General features: G+C 35.8%; 1 protein-coding gene across 1 annotated transcript in view; it reads left to right on the top strand.

Moving 5' to 3' along the window:
• FLT3 (fms related receptor tyrosine kinase 3) overlaps positions 1–16813 on the top strand; it is an 82077-nt gene that overhangs the window by 3563 nt on the left and 61701 nt on the right. Inside the window, exon 2 of the mRNA XM_081299308.1 lies at positions 14802–14923. Coding sequence (XP_081155434.1) covers positions 14802–14923 — 122 coding nt within the window. The remainder of the gene's footprint in view (positions 1–14801; positions 14924–16813) is intronic.

The raw sequence follows: 16813 nt of genomic DNA, 5'->3' as shown, positions 1-16813 counted from the left end.
AATCACCCTAACCTTTGGGTAAAGATTTCGATTTGACAAAGAAGGAAAAAAAAAAAAAAAGCAAATGATCTCAAGAGTATTGCATTTTTTTACCATTTTTTTTCTTGATTTGTGGAAGGGAACTTACAGATAATAGGAGTAAGAATTCAAAGAAGGAAGACTAGAAATCAGCTCAGCTTTCTTTATAGCTTGATCTTGCTACTCTGCTGTGTCCTCCGTTCATTCTGTAAGAGCATACCCTTGTGACTCTCATGGTAGGCAGTTGGTCTGAGCGATTTTTATCAGATGAATTTATGACCTTAAGTTTTCCCAAAACTTCAAAAAAAAAAAAGTTTGGCCACCTCTCAGGTAGCCATAGTTATATGGTAGAAAGTTTCTATGTCTTTTGGGGGCTCCATGAACTTAAACCTAAGTGTTTTACTTTTTTTTTTAATTGTAGATAGGCACACTACCTTTATTTTATTTATTTATTCATTATTTTTATGTGGTGCTGAAATCAAACCCAGTGCCTCACTAGAGTGCTAGGCAAGCGCTCTACCACTGAGCCACAATCGCAGCTCCAGTGATTTACTTTTGAATCATGCTTTCCATAGTTGTATCCTCAGAGGTCCTGAAGTGAGGAAAACTTTAGTAGAAGTCACCAATGGTCGTTAATTTGACTCATGCAATATTGTTCTTCGGGTACCAACAGATGTGAAGGAAATATAAAAATAATATAAAGGACACAACCACTGTTCTTTTGTGGCTAGAGGAATTGCATAAGATCCTAAAAGAGGAACTCTTGGTATTTTTTAGGTTAAACAGTAAGAATTTTTTTTTTTTTTTTTTTTTTGCTGCTGTCGTTATAGAGTCAATTGATAGCCAAGAATTCTCTGTAGAATGATTTACAGTCTACATCTAGAGCAAGACATTGCCATTATTTCTTTCAAATGCTGTATTTTGGTGGTAAGATATTCACCAAATTTAGTTTTTATAAAGTTTAATACTTGGGATATGACTTTCCCAATGTTAAATATTCCCTTCTTGGAGGCAATGCATATATTAGGACTAACAACACAGTTAGGAAACATGTGTTTTTTACTGTGGCTGGCAGTTTTTCTGTTCTGAAGTTCCTCATTTGCAAAAAGGAGATATCTTACTTCTTCATCAGGTAATAACCAGAGCATGGCAACATTCCTTGTTAAGACAGGTGCTTTGCAGAAAGAAATATGTGAAGTCTAAAAAAATCATTAGGATGCAGTCAATTAGCAGGATTTGATTTCCCTCCCTCCTTCTTTTCCTCTGTAGTCCTTCCCTGGAGGCTTTTGAACACTCTGCATGCCTAGGACTTGGCTGAGGGTGTAGCAGGCTGAGGATGTAGCTCAGTGGTAGGACACTTGCTTAGGACATGAGGCCCTGGGTTCAATTCCCAGAACTGCAAAACAGAACAAACAAACAAACAAAAAAAACCCCACAAATTGGTTCCTGCCCTCAGCTCACAGTCTAATAATGGAGGTGCCAGTGGGAAAAGGTCAGATGCACAGAAGGAGAATCATGGTGCAATATTGGAAATATGCACAGAGACTTAGCCTCTAATCCAGACAGAAGAAGGCAAAGCTCACAAGAGGATGATGCCAGGGTCATAGTTGGAAAGAACAGTGAGAGCTGATGGGAAAATCGGGGGTAAGGACATTCCCTGCAAATAAGATAGCAAAGAACAAGGTTCAGCGGTAACAGACATGGAGTAGATGGAAAATTTTTACACTATTCTGGGTTTCTTGGACACAATGTATAGTCTCCAGGATTACACTTATTATCATTTGTGAAGCTGTAATAGAAAATTGTTTAAAAACTGTGCAGTGGACTGGGGTTGTGGCTCAGTGGTAGAGTGCTTGCTTAGCATGTGTGAAACACTGGGTTCAATCCTCAGCACCACATAAAAACAAGTAAATAAAAAAAAGGTATTGTGTCCATCACAACTAAAACAAACAAAACAAAACAAAAACAAAAACTGTGCAGTAGACAGCTTTAAAAAAAAATCAGGGTTGTCTGAACATCCTGTGTTATTTGTAAAGAAAGTTTTGGTAATATGGTAAAAGGTTTGGACTTTATCATGTAGGCCAAGAGCCCCTGGAAGGATTCCAGGGGTCCCTGGGTTGTGTGTGTGTGCATGCGCTTACTCGCCCATGTATGCATATGCACATGGGTGTTATTTTTAGTTACTTTTGGAGAGAGGATTAATTGTTTTCATCAGATTTTCAAAGGTATCTGTGACTCAAAAAGGGTAAGAACCATTGCTGTCAGTTGTGGAGGGTTTTAAATAAAGCAGTTGTGTTTTAGAAAGGCAATTCTGTTGTCTGTGAAGGATGGTTACTGGGTCAGCCAGCCTATGTCGGGCAGGAAGATTGACCAGCAAGAGGTTGGCAGTAATCCAGGCCAGGGAGGACCACAAAGGCTTTAGTTAGATCAAAGGTAATAGAGATGGGGAGCTGAGGATAGATTTGAGAATAATTAAGAAGTCGAAGTATTGGCCTTGGCAGTTGCTTGGGTGAGGGAAGTGAAGTTGGGGAGGAGTCAATATGGCTTCTGGAGCTGGGCTTGGTGGTGTGCACCTGTAGTCCCAGCTACTTGGGAGGCTGAAGCAGGAGGATCTGTGGAGCCTGGGAGTTTGAGGATAGGTTGGGCAACATAGTGAGACCCTGTTGGAAAAAAGAGAGAGGGAGAGAGGAAGGGAAGGAGAAGGAGGGAGGGAAAGGAGGTGTGTGTGTGTGTGTGTGTGTGTGTGTACGTGTGGGGGTGGGAGCATGAAGGAGAACAAAAAAGTCTTGTGAGTGTCTGGTTCCCATGACAGTGGATGTGTTGATAATAACTCAGGGAGAAGGGTAGAGGTGGGAATGGGCTTAAGGAGGAAAAGGTGAATTCAATTTGAGTTTAAGGTTCTTGGGAGGCTACCCAGATATGTAGCTTTTCACACAGAGGTACAAGAAGATGGTGAGAACTTACAGAGGAAGAACATAGTGGATGACTAGGGTGGATGGGACCTTTGTCTCTCATTTTCCAGAAGAGGAAAATGGGATGCAAAGAGGTTAAATAACTTGCTCAAATTTGAAATTATCAAAGCTAAACTTTTAGAGGAGGTACTTGGAACTCAGAACTAATATCTCCAACTCTTACACGATTCTCTTTGCCTCACAAGAAGACTTGATTGCTAGGTAAAAATGGGAGTTCATAACCCACTTGAATCAAACTGTGAAATATGATATATTAAGAACTATGTAATGTTTTGAACGACCAACAATAAAAAAAAGAAAGTGAAAAAAAAAAGAAGACTTGACTTGAAAATGAAGTGTTTTCACATTCTCCTGTTTTGTAACATTTAAGTATGTAACTCTTTCAGTGGAAAGTAGATTTTACTTTAACCTGAAATTTTATTTTAATGCCAACCACCCCCACACCCTTGCCAGTCCTTTCCCTTTAACTACACCAGTTTAGGAACTTTTTTACAATTCCAGTCACCCTTATTGCTCCAAATGGATTTGAAACTAGAATCTGGGAATTTCCACTAGGGTTTTGAAATGGATTCTTGGAAAGAACCTTAATATTGATGATGGCAAATTTTCTCCTTTGGCCCTTTTAAAAATAAGGTTTGTTGAAGTATGGTTTTCATATAGTAAATTTTGCCTTTTTAAATTTTATTATTTTTTATTTTTATTTGTGGTACTGGGTATTGAAATCATGGGTGCTCTACTATTGAGCTACATCCAACACTTTTTATTTTTTATTTTAAGATAGAGTCTTGCTAAGTTTCCCAGGCTGGCCTTGAACTTGTGATCCTCCTCCCCTCAAGTCTATTGAATAGCTGGGATTACAAGAATATGCCTCCAGGCCCAGTTAAATTTTGCCTTTTTAAGTGTACAGTTCCATAAGTTTACTTAAACTATTTGGTCCTGTAATGGTCACCATTATCAAGATATAGAACATTTCCATTCTCCCCAAAAGTTCTCTTATGCTACTTTGTAGTTAACCCTAACTTCCCATCTTCAAACCCTGCCAACCGGTAGTCTCTCTTCTGTTGCTATCATTTCTGCTTTTTCCAAATGGCATCCCAGTGGCTGAGGCAAGAAGATTGGAAGGTCAAAGCCAGCCTCAGCAATTTAGCAGGGGCCTAAGCAACTTAATGAGATCAAAATAAAATAATAAAATAAAATAGGGCTAGGGATATGGCTCAGTGATTAAGCGTTTCTGGGTTTAATCCTCACAATCCCCAGCACCAAAAAGAAAAAAGTAATATAATTGGATTTTTTTTAACATGGGATCTCACTATATTGCCTAGGCTGGTCTTGAATTCCTGGGCTCTAGTGATCCTCCCACCTCAATCCCCCAAATAGGTGGGATTATAGGCACCTTGCCCAGCTATATGAGTGGAATTGTACAATATGTAGCCTTTTGAGTCTGTTTCTTTCACGTAGCATAATTTTTGAGATTTATCCATATTGTGACATATTGGTAGTTTTTCCTTTCTATTGCTGGGTCATATTCTAATGTATGGATGTTCAGTGGTTCATTTATCTATTAAGCAGCTGACTGGTTATTTATTTGTTCCCAGTTTCTGTCAATTATGAGTAGAACAGCTATAAGCATTTGAATACAGGGTTTTGTTTTGTTTTTGTTTGTTTGTTTGTTTTGTGGTGCAGGGATTGAACCCAGGGCCTTGTGCATGTGAGATAAGCACTCTACCAACTGAACTATGTCCCCAGCCCTGAATACAAGTTTTTGTGTGAGCTTAGGTTTTGATTTCTCTTGGGGCAATAACTAAGAGTGGTTTTTATGCTGTATTGTATGCTAAGCAAATGTTTAACTTTATCAGAAGCTGCCAAACTGACTTTAAAAGTGTTTGTGCCATTTTTATTTGCCCCAAGAATGTATGAGAGTTGCAGTTGCTCAACATCATTGTGGGCATGTAGTATTTAGTTTTCTGGTTTTGTTTTTACCTATTCTAGTAAGGTGTAACAATATGTCATTGTGGTTTTGATATTTATTTCCTAGTGACTAATGATGTTAAGCAACTTGCCTGTTATTCTGTATTTTATTTGGTGAAGTAACTTCTAAAATATCCCCCCGCTTTTTTTTGGTACCAGGGGTTGAACACAGAGGTGCTTCACCACTGAACTACATCCCCAGCCCATTTTATTTTTAATTTTGAGACAGCATCTTGATAAGTAATTGAGAGCTTCACTGAGTTGCATAGGCTGGCCTTGAATTTACAATCCTCCTGCCTCAGCTTCCTTAGTCCCTGGAATTACAGGCATGCACCACCATGCCTGGCACTGCCCATTTTAAACACACACACACACACACACACACACACACACACACACATTTATAATAGTTGTAGACGGACACAATACCTTTATTTTATTTTTTTTATGTGGTGCTGGGGATTGAACCCAGTGCCTCAAGCATGCTAGGCAAGCGCTCTACCACTGAGCTAGAACCCCTGCTCTGGCATTGCCCATCCTTATTGGGTTGTTTATCTCCTTACCATTGGGTTTTAAGAATTATTTGTGTGCTATGGATACAAATCCTGTATCAGACATGTTTTCTGAAATATCTTCTTTGGTCTATGGCTTGTCTTCATTTCTTAACAACATCTTGAAGAACAGAGGTTATTACTTTATCAAGTCCACCAGTGAAGAAAAATTAGCCTTAGACTAAATGTACTCTGTTCAGACATTACCAAGCTTCAAAATTGGACCCGAAGGGAACAAAATATTCACAAAAAATGTAATTGCATACCAGAAAAGTTAAAAAAAATTAGCATAATGCCAAAACATTGAACACTAGGGAAAATTCACAATGTCTAGCATCCAATTTAAAATTACTAGACAAAGAAGGAGAAAATTTCAACCCATAATAAGGGAGTAAAACCAATCATTCAAAACAGACCCAGGAATGATACAGAATGTGTAATTAGTAAAAAAGAGTGTTAAATTAGTTCTTATAGCTATCTTTCATTTATTTCTGAAGATTGATGAAAGACAAAGACTATATCTGTTAAGTGGAGACATACTAAATATAAAAAAAATTACCCCAAATGAATTTTTAGAGATGAAAACTACAATTACACTGGACATGATTAGTAGCAGATTAAGTATTGAATAAGGAAAAATTAGGGAATCAAAAGCATAGCATAAGAAACTATTCAGAATGAACAAAGAATCATGGACCTGCAGGAGAACTTCAGGTGGTCAAATGTAATTAGAATTGTGAAGGAGAGTAAAGAAAAAGAGGACAGAAGAAATGTTTGGAGGAAAAATATCCAAGTCTAATAAAAATGATAAACCCACAGCTCCAAGAAGTCCAATGAAACCCAGGTACATGACTTATGAAAAAACTTCTAAAGGCCCATTATAATCAAATTGTTTCAAGTGATAAAGAGAAATTCTTAAAACCATCCAGAGAAAAACGATCATCCATTCAGCAGCTTCTTGTCATAAACAATGTGAGCCAAAAGACAATGAAGCAACATCTTTAAAGAACTAAGGGAAAAATAATGTGAGTGTAGAATTCTTTATCTAGGAAAATATCTTTCAAAAATGAAGACGAGGGCTGGGGTTGTAGCTCAGTAGTAGAGCACTCATCTCACATGTGTGAGGCCCTGGGTTCGATCCTCAGCACCACATAAAAATAAATAAATAAAATAAAGATATTATGTCCATCTACAACTTAAATAATATTTTTAAAAATGAAGAAGAAACAAGTACTTTTTCAGATGTACAAATATTGAAAGACATAATTATTATTAGACCTGCATAATAGGAAATGTTAATTGCAGACCTTCAGATAGTAGGAAAATAATACAAGATGAAAACCTAGATCTACACAAAGGAATGAAAAGCAATGGAAATAGTAACTGTATGAGTAAATATAGACTTTATAAACTCCTTTAAAGGATTATTGACTGTTTAAAACAAAAATAATAATAGTGTCTTGTGGATGTTTGTAACATGTGGAGGTTCAATACATAACAACAATGCCATAAAACTGTAAGGGGTTAAATGGAAATATGTATTGATGTTATGCATGAAAAGGTGTAATATCATTTAAAAGTAGACCTTTAAGGTAGGCATGGATGCTGCAGACCTTAAAACAACTATTAAAATAATAACATAAAAATAAAGGCATTGTGTTGTGCCCATCTACACCTAAAAAATAAATTAAAAATAAAATAATAGCAACAAAAAAAATCATAGGTATTAACTCAAGAAGGGAAATAAAGTAGAATTATGAAAAATTCATTTATTCCCAAAAGAGACAGGAAAAGATGAAAAAGGAATTCTGAACAGATGGAACAAATAGAAAACAAAGAATAACAGATTTAAATTTAATCATGTCAGTAATCTGATTACGTTTGAATAACCTAAATATCACAGCTAAAAGGCAGAAATTGTTCAGATTTGGTTAAAAAAAAAAGAGCAAAACCAAACTATAAGCTACATGAATGAAATCAATCCAAAATAGATTAAAAGTAAAAGGACAGGAAAAAATTCTTTTAACACTTATTGAAAGAGTGCGTGGGGCTATAATTGTATCAAAGTATATTTTGGCCGGGTGTGGTGGCATGTGCCTGTGATCACACTGCTTTGGGAGGCTGAGACAGGATCAAAGCCAGCCTCAGCAACAGCAAGGTTCTAAGAAACTCAATGAGACCCTGTCTCCAAATTAAAAAAAAAATAGGGCTGGGGATGTGGCTCAGTGGTCGAGGGCACCTGAGTTCAATCCCTAGTACCCACCCCTCCAAAAAAGTATTTTTCAGAGCAAAGACAATCATTTCACAATGCTGAAAGACCTGATCCATCAAAGTAACATGAGAATTCTAAACATTAATGCATCTGATAACAAAGCTTGAACAAAATCTAATTGAACTGTGAAGGAGAAAAGGACAAATTCCAATTATATTCAAAGAATTCTGCATTCCTCCTTCAATAATTAATTAATAGAACAAGGAAAAAGAGACCAGTATAGAAGGCTTGAATAACACTATCAACCAACTTGATATAATCACATTTATAGAACATTTTATTCAACAACAGTTGAATGCATAGTTTTCAAAATTTTTTTAATTTTTATTTTTTTAGTTGTTGATGGACCTTTGTTTTATTTATTTATATGAGGTGCTGAGAATTGAACCCAGCGTTTCACACATGCTGGGCAAGCACTCTGCCACTGAGCCACAACCCCAATACTGAATGTATGGTTTTTTTAAGGGTACATAATATGCATACCAAGATAGAACACATTCAAAACTATAAAACAAGTTTCAACAAATTCTTAAAGATTCAAGACATACAAAGTATATCTTCTGGAAACAATGTTATTAAATTAGAAATTTAAAATAGATAATCTGGAATTATAATAAAATGGTCCCCAAATATTGGGAAACCAAATAACATACTTCTAAAAAAATCTATGGGTCATAGGCTGGGATTGTGGCTCAGCGGTAGAGTGCTTGCCTAGCACATGTGAGGCACTGGGTTTGATCCTCAGCATAACGTAAAAATAAATAAATAAAGGTATTGTGTCTACTTACAACTAAAAAAATTTGAAAAATCTATGGATCATAAAAGAGATCAAAAAATAAATTAAAATGTATTTTGCAGTGAATCAAAATGAAAATACTGTATATCAGAATTTGTGGGAGGCCGCTAAAGCAGTACTTAAACAGAAATTTATATATTATATTATTATTAAATAGTTAATTATTAAATTATTATTAGTTAAAGCACTAAACTATAATGCTATATTGCTATGTATTATATTAGCAAGGAATGAGGATCTCAAATAAATGACATCAAATTCAACCATGAGACACAAAAGGAAAATAACAAATTATCCCATAAAAGCAAAAGTAATAAAATAATCATAATCAGAGTGAAAATCAATGAAAAGGAAAAAATAGAGAAAATCAATGCAAACAAGAACAATAAAAGGTCAATTAAATTGATAAACCTCTAACTAAAGCAACCAGGAAAAAAAGAGCAAAGACACAAATTGCATATATCCAGAATGAGAGAAGCAACACACTATAGAATCTATAGATAGAAAAAGTAATATGAGGGACTAGACTATAATATGAGAGGCTCAGTGGTAGAGCCCTTACCTAGCATACAGGCAGCCCTGGGTTTAATCCCTAGCAATGAAAAACCAAAACAAAACAAAAACTTTATGCCCTTTCTTTGACAACTTCGATTTGATGGGGAAAAATTCCTTGCAAGACACACCACCAAAGCTCGTTCAAGAAAAATGGATTACTTAAATATTGTTATAATTAATGAATTGAATTTGTAGTTTAAAATTTTCCTGCAGTGAAAATTACTGGAGCAATTGCTGTCCTTGGAGAATCCACTAAACATAAGGGAAAATAAAACTCCTTTGACATTCTTACAGAAAATTGATAGAGGTTAATATTCCTTAACTCATTCCATGGTGCCAGCATTACTTTAATACTAAAGTTAAAGATATTAAAGAAAGACCACAGATCAATAACTGTCATGAACTCAATACAGAAATTCTTAGTAATATTTAATAAATTGAGTTCAACAATATAAAAAAGATGGTACATCAGGTTCAACCACTATTTATCCGAGGAATGCAAGGTTGGTTAACATTTGAAAATCAATCAATGTGTTTTATCATATTCACAGACTAAAAAAGAAAGAAAGAAAGAAAAAACCACTAAGAAACAACAGAGCAGAACCAAATCTATATCATCATCTCAGCAGATACAGAAGAAATACTTGACAAAATTTAACATTTATTCCTGATAAAACCTCTTAATAAACTAGGAATAGAAGCAATCCTCTTCAAACTAATTAAGGGTGTTTATGAAAATAGCTAATAATCATCCTTAATGCTAAAATGAATAAATATTTTTCCCTAAGGTCAACAACAAACATGCCCACACTATTTTCATTCAACATTGTACTGAAGATTCTAGCCAGTGTAAAAAGGCAAGGAAAATAAATGGGAAGCATCCACATTGGAAAGGAAGAAGTAAAACTGTCTGTATTTACAGATGACATGATCATCTATGCAGAAAGTTCTATGGAACCTACAAAAAAGTGACTGCAACTAACTAGTGAGTTCTGTAAGTTTGCAGGATGTAAGATCAGTGTGGAAAAATCAATTGTCTTTTTTATATGCTAGCAACCAACAAGCAGAAATTTAGGTGGAAAATACCAAAATAACATCCAAAAATATGAAACAGAGATGAAAGTGGGTGAGATCCACATACTGAAAACTACCCAACATTGCTAAGAGAAATTTAGGAAGACCTACATAAAAGGAGAGATGTACTGTGCCCTATTTATGTATTGCAAGATTTGATGTTGTTAAAATATCAGTTTGCCCAAATAATTTTAGACATTCGGTGAAAACCCTGTCAAAATCCCTGTTGATCTTTTTGTAGAAATTGACATGCTGATTCTAAAATTCACATGGAAATATAAAAGACCTAGAATATCCAACACTACTTTGAAAAGAACACAGATAAAGAATTTATAGTATTTAATTTCAAGTTTTTTTTTTAATAAATGAACATTAATGAAAACAATGTGGAATTAGCATCCAGATAAATAGATTATTAGAACAGTATAATGATTCCAGAAACAGACCAGAAATATACAGTCAGTATTTTTTACAAAGATACAAATATAATTCAGTGGAACAGCCATAGTATTTCAACACACATAAATGGTGCTGGAACAATTGGATATTCATATCTAAACATATTCATATGTAAAACAAATTGATCAATATGTCACACTGGATAAAAAGTTAACTCAAAATGGATCATAGACTTAAATGTAAAACTAAAATGTAAATGTAAAAAACAATTTAAAACCTAAAACTATATAATTTGTAGAAGAAAACACTTCTGATTTCAGATTGGCAGATTTTTTTAGCTACAAAACCAAAAGCATGTTTTATAAAGAAAAATTGATAAATCTTTAAAATTAATAATTTCTGTTCTTCAAAAAACAAGCCACAGGGGGCTGAGGTTGTAGCTCAGTGGTAGAGTGCTTGTCTCGCATGTGGAAGGCACTGTGTTCAATCCCCAGCACCACATAAAAATTTTTTTAAAAAATTAAAAAAAGAACAAGTCACAGACTAGCAGAAAATATTCTCCAATTGCATATCTAGTAAAGGCTTATGTTCAGAATATTTTAAGGAAAAAATTCCTGGGCTGAAGGTGTAGTTCAGTGGTTGAATACTTACTTAGCATGTGCAAGATTCTCGGTTCCATCCCCAGCACCTCAGGGTGAGTGTGTGTGTGGGGCTATCAAAACTCAATCATAAAGAGTACAAAGTTCAGTTAGACTGGAGGAATACACTCTGGAGATCTATTGTATAGCATGGTGACTATAGTTAAAATAATGTATAAAATAAAATGTCAGCATTTGATTTGATGATGTATTTTCTCTTTTCTGAGCCATTGTGGGTATTCCTAATTTTTTAGTTTCATAGATAGGTGAAAAAATAAATAAAAATAAATACATGTCAAAATGTTCATATTAAAAAACACATTAGAGCCTATTAAAAAACACATGGTGACCTATGCCTGTAATCTCAGTGCCTCTTTAGACTGAGGCAGGAGGATCGCGAGTTCAGAGCCAGTCTCAGCAAAAGCAAGGCTCTAAGCAAATCAGTGAGACCCTATCTCTAAATAAAATACAAAATAGGGCTAGGGATGTGGCTTGGTGGTTGAGTGCCCTTGAGTTTAATCCCTGGTACCCCAAATAAAACAAAACAAAACAAACAAACAAACACATTAGCTGGACATGGTGGTGTACTCCTGTAGTCCCAGCTATAAGGACATTGAGGCAGGAGAGAATCACTTGGGTTCAGGAGTTTGATGCCAGCCTGGGCAACATAGCAAGAGCCAAACACACACACTCCTCTACCTCCTTGGTACTGGAGATTGAATCCAGGAGCACTCTACCACTGAGTTAATCCCCAGGTCTTTTTCTAAATTATCCTGTCTCAGTTTTCCCAAGTTGTTGAGATTATAAGAGTTCTTCACCACGTCTGCTTCACATGAGCCAATCTCTTAAACAAAAACAAAAACAAAAAACAGACATTGTATTTTGAAAATTTCTAAGAAAGTGGATTTTAAATGTTCTTTACCCATAGAAAAATAAGTATGTAAAGTGATGGATGTGTTAACCTGTTTGATTTAAATCAATCCACAGTACATCACTATGTCAAAACATCATTGTCCTCCATGAATATATATAATTTTTGTCAACTTAAAAAACCTAGATAAAAACAAAATAACCACATTAAAAAAGATTTGATTTGGGCAAAAATGGGAATAGACACACCACCAAAGAAGTTAAGGTATGTCACAGAAGCATCTGAAAAAATGCTTAAAATTATTAGCCAGTAGGATAATGCAAATTGAAACCGCAGTGAGGCAGCACAGCTATTAGAATGGCTTATATTAAAGTCTCATACACAAAATATTGGTGAGGATGTGACACAACTGGAATTTCCATATGCTACTAGTGGGAATATAGAAGGATATAATCTCTTTGAAAACAATTTGGCACTTTCTTTAAAAGTTCCGCATATACCTATCATATGACCTAGACATTCAACTCCTTGATATTTACCTAAGAGGATTGAAAGAATATGTTCATACCAACACTTTTACACCAATGTTCACTGCAACTTTCATTGTAAGAGCAAAAATGGAAATAGCCCAAATGTCTGTTGATAGGTGAGTAGATTAAAATATCGTACAATATCTACATAATGGATTTCTACTCAGCCATCAATTTTGGACAAATTCCTTCACAGAGTGAAGGAAGCAAAATCCCTCTCCCTGTAAAGAAAAAAAAGTTACTGTGTGATTTCATTTGTATGAACTTCTAGAAATTCAAATTAATATATAATGACTGAAAACAAATTAGAGGTTGCTTGGGCTTGGGGGAGGGTAGGGTTACAAAGGGTCATGTGTGAACTCTGCGGGGAGGGTGAAAATCATCTTGAATGTGGTGATGGTTTTATATACACATGCTTATCCAACTGTATATTTAATGTGTATAATTTATCATGTTAATTATATTAACAAAAAAGATTTTACCAGGAGAGAGAGAGGGCTAGAGTTGTGGCTCAGTGGTAGATACTTGCCTAACACATGTGAGGCACTGGGTTCAATCCTCAGCACCACATAAAAGTAAACAAATAAATAAAGGTATAATGTCCATCTACAACTAAAATTTTAAAAATAAAGAGGAGAGAGAGAAAAAGAACACTAAAGAGTGCCACAGGAAAAGTTCTTCAATTCTCTGAGATTGTCTCAGATTACAAGGAAAAAAGATGGTTGAACCCATATTTACCTACTGCCTCTACCAAATAAGCCATTCAAAATATGTTTTTAAAGATACAACATATATTTGCTAAGATGGTAGATCTCAAAAAAGATGATAAGTTTGTGAGCTGCTGGATAAGTTAGCTGGATTGTGGTATTCACTTTACAATGTATGTATACATCAAAATGTCACAAAGTATGCTAAAATATTTGTAGTTTTTGTCAATTATACTGCAATGAAGTTCTAAAAACATCCAAAACAAAGATATAAACATATAAAGAATATAGGAATAAAGAAGAAGAAAGTAAAATTTGGGAGCTTTGGACTGGGGATGTAGCTTGGTGGTAGAGCACTTGTTTAACATGCTGAGGCTCTGGGTTCAATCCCAGCACCAAAAACAAACAACAACAAAAATTGATAGCATTAAAGCAGCTTGCTCTCTACTGCTGGACCCCAGAGTGTAAACTGCCAGCATCAGTTCCCAGCACATGGGCAGCAGGCAAGAGAAAGACATCTTCTCTGGAAAATCTGATCAGCTCATGAGAAAGGACCCAACCTCCAGAGACGATCAGGCAACAGGCCACATCATGTGCATAGAGCTTGCAATAGGCACTTAGTGCTTCATTCTTGTATGTGAGCAGACTGCCAAGAATTGATGGCTGTTTGGGAAAAACATCCAGATACAGTAAAAGGAGAACAGAAAGTGAAGGGGAGAGAAGGAACTAGAGAACTAATTAGAAAAAACTCTTAACAGAGGGTTATGAGTTTATAGATTGAAAAGGCCTGCTGAGTACCCAGGGCAGCCGATGAAAATAGACTTTCAACAAGGCACAATATTTTGAAAATTTTAGTGCAATGGTTATAAAGAAAAGACTCTATGAGCATCCATAAAGAAAAAAGAGTAGGCCCGGTGCAGTGGTATACACCTGTAATCCCAGTTAGTTAGGGAGGCTGTGGAGGGCAATCACAAATTCAAGGCTGACCTCAGCAGTTTAGTGAGGCTCTGTCTCAAAATAAAAAAATAAAAAGGACTTTGGGGTGCAGCTCAGTGGTAAAGCATCTCTGGGTTCAATCTCCAGTACCCCCCCAAAAAAAAAAGAAAGAAAAGAAAAGAAAAAAAGAACAGCTTGTATACAAATAATCAGTTTCTCAGTCACGATAACCTCATTTCAAAAGCTTAAGAGCCACATGTGGCTAATCACTGCTATATCAGACAGCACGGGTATGAAACATTGCCATCAGTGCAGTTGATTCTGTTGAACCTCCCTGCTTTCCATACTTCTATTCTGATTTAAGGTAGACTTGCTTTCACAAAATTATACTTCCTACATGCTTTTATGTTGGTCAGTTTCCCCTGGTTATATTTTATCACTTTGTGCTAAGATAAAATATTTTCTTTTTAAGGTGTGCATGTATCAACATCCTTATTTTAATTTTGTTTTACAGCTATTTTCTCCATAATGATATTTGAGACTATTACCAATCAAGATTTGCCTGTGATTAAATGTGTTTTGATCACTCATAAGAACAATGATTCATCTGTTGAGAAGTCGTCATCGTATCCCATGGTAAAGTAATATTGAAATGATAGCTTTAGCTGTTTTTCTCTGAAGACTGTATTTTGTAAGCTGTTGGCTAAGTGAGCTTTTAGGTGTTATTCACTCACATCTGGTGCAGCTGTGGCTTCTGTACTCCTAGCTACTTGGTACTCCATTTCATCACAGAATTGTGTTCTGGCTGGGGGCACAGCTCAGTGGACTTGCTTAGTACACAAGATCCTCTGGGTTCAAGCTCCAGCACTGAGACCTCTGTGTGTTGGTGAGTGTTTGTGTATGTGTATGAAGATCCATGTTCTCTTTTTGGTGTGCGTTCATAAAGGACACTGATACCAGAATGAAGAAGTAATGAGTACTTTCCTTTCTCCTTAGAGAGAGTCCAGGCTTCTCACGAAGCCTGAATCCCTAATTTCCCACCTCCAATTGGATATAGGATTTTTCCATTGATATATTAAAATCCACTTAGTAGTTTATTTCATTTCTGTTTTCCCCAACTTCCACTTATCTTTTTGTTGTTGTTGTTGTTGTTCCAGGGATTGAACCCAGGGGCTCTTAATCTCTGAGCCATGTCCCCAGCCCTTTTTAATATTTTGTTTATTTAATATTTTGCTGAGTTGCTTAGGGCCTCGTTAAGTTGCTGTGCCTGCTTTTGAACTTGCAATCCTCCTGCCTCAGTTTCCCAAGCCACTGGGATTATAGGTGTGAGCCATAGCACCCAGCTTCTGTTTATACCCTTGTTCAGTTCCTGAGCCTAAAAGCTGAGAATCATTTTGGACTCCTCCCCGCTCTCTCACATTCTGTCAGCTACCAAGACTAACTAATTCATTTTAATCACCTCATATTTGGTCTCTGCCACTTCCCTAGTTCACCCCTTCATTAACTCCCTCAGATTCACAAATCTTTTTTTTTTAATTTATCTTTATTTTATTTGTTTTTATTTGGTGTGGGGGAATTGAACCCAGTGCCTCACGCATGCTAGGCTAGTGCTCTACCACTGAGCCACAACCCCAGGCCCCAGATTCACAAATCTTAAGCAGCCTCTTCCTGCTGCAGTCATCTCAGATATGGCTGCCAGACTAGTCTTCCTGAGGCCCAGCTATGCCCCTCCATCGCCTGGCTCAGAACTGTCAGTGGTTTCTCATTACTTAGAGTGGGATCCAGATTATTTCCTAATCCGGCTTTGGCTCCTTCAAGTTCCAACCTTGTTTTTCATTATTCCTCTCTTTTATGCTATTCATCCAACATGATGGCTCCCACCCTCTCTTTCTAAAGTGAAAGAAACTGAAATGATCACAGACTGCAAATATTATTTGCTATGAGAGTATAAACTTCACTGTTATTTTTTGTTCAGTATAGAAAAGTAGCTGTACACATTTAGTGTTTTATAAAACACAATCTTAAAAACAAAAATCTAATGAAAATCAGACTTGATTCCTGGTAATAAATCCTGTGTTCGTTTATTTATTTATTTATTTTGCAGTGCTGGGGATTGAACCCAGAACCTTAGCGCATGCTAAGCAAGCATTCTACCACTAAGTCACATCCCCAGCCCCTGTATTATTTTTTTAATATAGTGTAAATTATATTCTTATGCAATACTCAGGAATACATAAAAACCCACTAGTTTTTAGGCCACATTAAATAAGTGACCATACAGATTTTAACTGCGGCAAAAATAAACGGTCTTTACAGTGCATTTTCATCTCATTGAAGTTAAATCTGTTCCTTTGGAATGTTTTCCCATTTAAATGTGAAGTAAACATATTAGAGTTTCAGTGGTTTAAAAAAAATGTTTTTATTTCTTCCACAGTTCAGTTTTCAGATGAGACATCTTTCTGGAAATCTCTAGTCCTACTACTTTTGAATAAACAAACACTCTTTAGTAGAATAAAAAAAAAAAAC

This window comes from Spermophilus citellus (genome assembly GCF_964194105.1).
Source record: "Spermophilus citellus genome assembly, chromosome: 1".
Lineage (NCBI taxonomy): Eukaryota > Metazoa > Chordata > Mammalia > Rodentia > Sciuridae > Spermophilus > Spermophilus citellus.
This window is presented reverse-complemented; position numbering and strand designations above follow the sequence as displayed.